At 36.0% G+C, this 5,548-nt stretch overlaps 1 protein-coding gene across 1 annotated transcript; it reads right to left on the bottom strand.

Moving 5' to 3' along the window:
* Window positions 1-1,541: 1,541 nt before the first annotated feature.
* Window positions 1,542-5,548, bottom strand: LOC128671002 (uncharacterized). The gene is made up of 3 exons (XM_053747066.2): window positions 5,500-5,548; window positions 2,692-2,788; window positions 1,542-2,022 (listed from the first exon to the last, which is right to left on the bottom strand). Exons 1-3 carry the CDS (start codon window positions 5,509-5,511, stop codon window positions 1,889-1,891), a joined length of 243 nt encoding a protein of 80 aa, XP_053603041.1. The 5' UTR covers window positions 5,512-5,548; the 3' UTR covers window positions 1,542-1,888.

The following is a 5,548-nucleotide window of genomic DNA, read 5'->3' as shown; positions in this document are numbered from 1 at the left end:
ACTTCGTTACTTCTCTTATTAGAAAAGATAATAATATTCAACAAAAAACATTCTTCCCAATGTTTGAGCCCTGAAACCTTAAATAACTCGAGTTATTACTGTTATTTTCTACACGACAATTTTTTCAATAGCTCTCTCGTCTTTTATATTTCTAGTGCCTTATAAAATGAAAAAAAAAATGGCTTTATGAAATCAGAAACCATATACTTAATGCGTGTCAGTTTCCCTAAAGTCGCCGATATGTACCAATCCGTTGTCTCCTTGTCTCTCAAACCTCATTTAGTTGTCATTATAAGCAGTGACAACTCTCCAAGTCCGACGTCCCCATTGCGCCGGAGTTTTGTGCAATGACCCACTTGCCGCCGGCACCAACCCACCATTACCGTCTCTGGCGCGCCGAGCGGAACCGCGCTGTGTCATTGATGACACGTTTTTATCCCGCTTCTCAATTAACATTTTTACTTGAATCATCGTATGTGGTTTTGAGTTTGAAAATAGACTCTACTTTGACGCAATTAGGTATTTTATTGACACAGGTTATTGTTGTGTATAGTGGAACTGTAATTGCTGTAATAAGACGCAATAGTTATAAATTAAATTCAAACAATAAAAATTGAATTGTGATTGTGTATCATAATTATAATGTTTATAAAAATAGACTATGAATCAATGAAAACAATTAAAATTGTTGTATATTTTTATGATATTTAAACTCTCTTTTTAAAACGGTATAAACATACAACAAAATATTTCGAGAGGCCCTTATATATATCAATATTTAACTTTAATTTCTAACACTCCCAAATATTGATCCCGATTTGGTAACAAGTTTGTTGACCTGTGATTGCGGTGACATCCATATTTCATGTCATCCGTCCGTATCAAGCATTGCCTCATAGCAGACCTCACAAACATGACATGATAACAATACAGGCTTTAAAAAAATAGGCCCTGCAATGACCTAGTGTGTAATGTCGTGGGAACAGGAGACAAAGGCAGCGCGGTACTCAACTACTAAACAGCGGGATTATGTTTTTAGCCAGTTATTGTATTTGATCGTACTCTGGGCAATTAATTTAAAAGTAGGGGTACATTGTCGCCGATTACTGGCACGAAACAAATGGCGTGCGCGTGTGCATTGTATAACTATTTGAATGAGTTTTTTCGGGCCGCAATAATAGGTATTGATTGAATCGACGAAATAATTGGTGGTGCTTTTGTTACATCTTAGATGACGTTCGAAAATATGGCAGATATGATAATAAGGAAGTGTAAGACAATTGAAAAATTTGCTTTCGTTTATAAAGCAAGAGAAGAAAAAGTAGCGAAACTCCATTGCAGCATTTCTCACGAGATAGAACAATATTAGTACTGGATGTGCTTTGTTAGGCTTGCTTGGAGCTACCTTCAAAGGGACTACTTCTTCATTCAAGGGGAGATCCCCTGGACTGGTCGTGTTACTAATCCATTGTCCATATATTTATCGTTTGATTACTTCAAAAAAGCCTGAAGTTTGATTCATTGAATTGAAAAATAAACCGTAACTAAAAAAACGTTTATTTATTTCTTCCAATCCTATTACTAAAGATTTATTCTAAAAATACTTTACTTTACTTCTGTGTAGATGTTTTGCGGTGGCATAAGCGGTGGAATTTAATGTCTTCATTCTTCTCTTCAACAATTTAAATTTCATGGAAAAGTATAATACCGGTTTTACACTATCGGCAAACAGTTCGCCAAACTTTGGCGTATTCGGAATACATTGCTGGTATTGTCTTGCGGTAAATAAAAGCTCTCCTACAAACTACAATGTTCGTTCATTCGCGTCAGCGTAAGATAGAGTGTGGCCGGCATAAAACGAAAATTCTAGAACTAGTAGCGACATCTATCACAGATACTGTTCGATAGGTGCGAAGTCAACCTCGGGGTATGGTGCCAGTTGCTGCGCGCGGCCGCCAGGTGACGCCTGGCGATTGAAGAATTCGGCCACATTGCCGCTTACACTGCCGTATGGGATACCTCCTGAAAGTGTGACACGTTTGGTATGAGTTCTACCTGTAGTCATCTGGAATAACAGGATTCATGTTATACTAAAAAGATGCTGCAGAAATTAAATATCAAGTTTCTTTCGCCAGGATTACACACATGCGCTAGGATTTACTGTTTTTCGACTCATTGCTTAGTTACGATGTAAGCTTTGTATCAACGCTAAGAAGAACTAAGCAATGCATGCGATGGATGGCAGTCATGGCTGATGGAGAGCAAGCAGACCCGTGAACGTTTATGTTAACATTGGTTCTGAATTTTAACATGTTTTTTTTACGTGTTCTTTTCACTGTGTCTTTCATATCCATAGCCACAGGTCGTCGGAACCCAGTGTCCGCATTCCTATTTTTAACCCTCGATGCAAAAGGGGGGTGTTATAAGTTTAACATGTCTGTCTGTGTATCTGTCTGTGGCATCGTAGCTCCCAAACGGATGAACCGATTTTTTGTCATAGATAATTTTATCCCAAGTGTTTTTAGCCATGTTTCATGTAAATCGGTTCAGCCGTTCAAAAGTTGTAGCGAGGTTTTTTAATTTGTCTAACGAATAAACTTGTCTCTCCTCGACTTAGCATGGTCTTAGCTTTATGATTCGTTTTTGTTCTACATGACGTTATTTTAGTAATTGAACAAACATGAAACCAACCATACGAGAGCCCCGGCCCCGGCAGCGGCGCGGAGCCGGCGCTGTCGGGCCGAGCGGCCGCCGTCAGCAGGAGCAGCGGTAGCAGCAGCCAGCCCAACTAGAATGAAACAGTTGAAGAAATAAATCGCGGATTCAATTCATTTCATTGCTCTTCTCTTCTCTTCTCTCGAACTCTAATCTTCCTTGTTCTTCTCTCGGTATCCAAAATCGTATTACAGTTGTAATTTTGTTTATAATTCTCCTTTTTGAATCGCACACAGCGGGTAACACATGCTGTTACTTATTTCATGATTTTAAATGTCAAGGAAGTCGGTTCAATTTTTAAGAAAACTAATTATTTCATTTAATTTATTTGCAATTTTTGAATGAATATAAATTCTCAAAAAATGGCGCCACACGACGACTATAACCTTTCAAACAAAACAAAAATATACACCCGAAGATATAACCTTCTACTTTTTTGAAGTCGGTTAAAAATAGTTATATTCACAACATGGTAATTAAATGTTTGTGATGTTTTTTTAATGCGGTAATATTGAGTCACAGAATAACAATTAATATTAGCGGTTTGACAAGAGCCTACACACACTCAGACACACCAAGGAAAAACCTTGAGACTCCGCAAAAGTAATATTGAAGATAAATTTAGCTAATATGCACCTATATACGTGTGTCACCCACTTATTCCTTGGATTTCATATTTTCGTTGTTTCTATGTGTCGTATGCAGACTCTAATACTCCCACAAAAAAAACTAATGAAATATATCAAAGTTAATATTTTTAAAACAAGAAAAGTTTTACCTTTAATTAAACTTTTCTCTCAATAAGTGTTCCTAATAATATTTCCTGATTATATTATATAAAACAGGTATCCTGATAATCAAAGACCAAATCTTCAGCTATTCATTCAGATTTAAAATTATTTATTCAAGTTAGCTTAGAGTGATATACCCTTGTCAGTAAACCAAGTGTACTGCCGACTTCCAGAGCACAGGCGAGAAGAAGCGGCGGCAAATAAACCTTAAACATAGCGTTTATAAGATGTACATTATCAAAATCTCCCCCTCCTATTTGACCGTGCGTTTACTTGTCAGTATTAAGCCTAACAATTAAAATCCCATTAATCGGTATTGCAACGACATGATTGCTGTTATTAGTTCACAATGTATTTGTTATAATATGTTCTTACTAATAGGCATGTCGGTATGTTTGTAATGATAATGACTGTCCCCTTTCTAAGGTCACAGACAATGTGATATCAAGATCTAGTGCACACGTTTAGCTAACCTTGAAACAAGTGTGGTTCGATTAAACATATCGTTTTTATTTTTAAAGTTATTTTATATTCTACAGATAAGCGTTATAACATTACCGCGATGGGATGAGTCTATTTTACGTACAAACTATACTTGTCTTTTTTTTTAATAAAATAAAAAAATATTCTAGACCAGCAACGAGCTATTATAAAAATACTATATTTGAACATAGTTTAATAGTAGAGACGATTTTAGGCAAAAGTTTAGACCATCTGGCAAAATGAAAAATAAAAAACCAATTTCTACCACTGCAGTGTTCAATTTACAAACAACTGGTTAAAATAATAGTAGTTAACCGCAGCTCCCCTCAATGAACACTGTAATTTCGTCTCCCAAACTGTGTAATTTAGTATTTATCGTCAATTTTATTTTCTGTGGGGTTGTCCGATCGCGACCCTTTTAATATTGATTGAGTTATTAGAGATAAATATCGGGGGATAATTTCTTTTATTGACAGAATATAGTTACAAATGAGACACTTAGGTCATTTTTGTAATATGTGTGTTGAAAACTACTTTGAAGATTTTTATAGATGTGATAAAGTTACAAGCTCAAGTGAGTAACGAGTCTTGCAATCAACCGAACTTGAATTCGTGAACTTGATCTTACGAGACACGTGCGTGCGTTGTGGCCACAGAATATAAAAACACACAATCATTTTGAAGTAATCAGTTGAATTTCTAAAGAAGGTTGAAGGGTAGGTTGAAGGTTATTATTAGGACTGATGGTTTTTACCATAGAATATTTCAGATGCTATCCTCTCCTCGAGGGAAAAAATATTTGGTTATTTCGAAGAAAATTAAAATTAGGCAGCGTGTGACAATTGCGTTGACTTCAATTAAAAAATAGTTGCATAGCACTCATATAAAATAAAAATAAAAATTATAATATTGTCGCTATAACTGTTTCTTTCACCTGGAAACAAGCAAGTTTAACCTGCATCTTGTGTATGTAAAGAGCAGTTGCATACAATGTACAAACTGATCGTAAAAGCTCGTTGTTGTGCGTTTGTTGAGCTTTGGCATACAATTTTATAGAGTAACCCTAGACTTAGGAGTACTTGTGTAGTTTCGTTAGATAAGTTTAAACATGCACATAAAGTTCAGGCCATCGACAGAAATTTCCTGCTCTGTTTTTGTTCAATATTTTTTTAACTTATTAAATAGAAAAACAATGTCATCTCAATATATGAAGTATATTTTATTTATTTTTAACTAATTAAGATGGGTAGATAGAAAGATGCGAATGGAAGAATATGTACGTTGGCAACATAGAGTATTGGAATTTACTTGCGTTGTCCAAATCAAGCAAAGGTAGAGAGGATTGTACCTAAAATGATATTGTTATTTAAATGACCTACAGATATTTGCAAGTTTAGTAAGCTTTTGCATTCCCTGCCAGACTCGAGTCTCAGACTGCTTGCAAGAATCACGAAGTTCTATAGGAATTGTTTTAGTGAATGAGATGATGATAAACAAATGACAGACTGACCTGCGCGGCCATGTCGGCGGTCCCCCGCGAAGTGGCGGCGCCTGCGCAT

The sequence above is a fragment of the Plodia interpunctella genome, chromosome 6 (assembly GCF_027563975.2).
Source record: "Plodia interpunctella isolate USDA-ARS_2022_Savannah chromosome 6, ilPloInte3.2, whole genome shotgun sequence".
Taxonomy (NCBI): domain Eukaryota; kingdom Metazoa; phylum Arthropoda; class Insecta; order Lepidoptera; family Pyralidae; genus Plodia; species Plodia interpunctella.
The sequence above is the reverse complement of the archived record's forward strand: the minus strand, read 5'-3'. Positions and strand labels throughout refer to the sequence as shown.

Excerpts from the sequence above, each read along its gene's own strand:
- LOC128671002 (XM_053747066.2), bottom strand. Across the intron at positions 2,023-2,691 it reads GGGGCCGGGGCTCTCGTATG|GAGGTATCCCATACGGCAGT; the intron begins GTTGGTTTCATG and ends TCACACTTTCAG.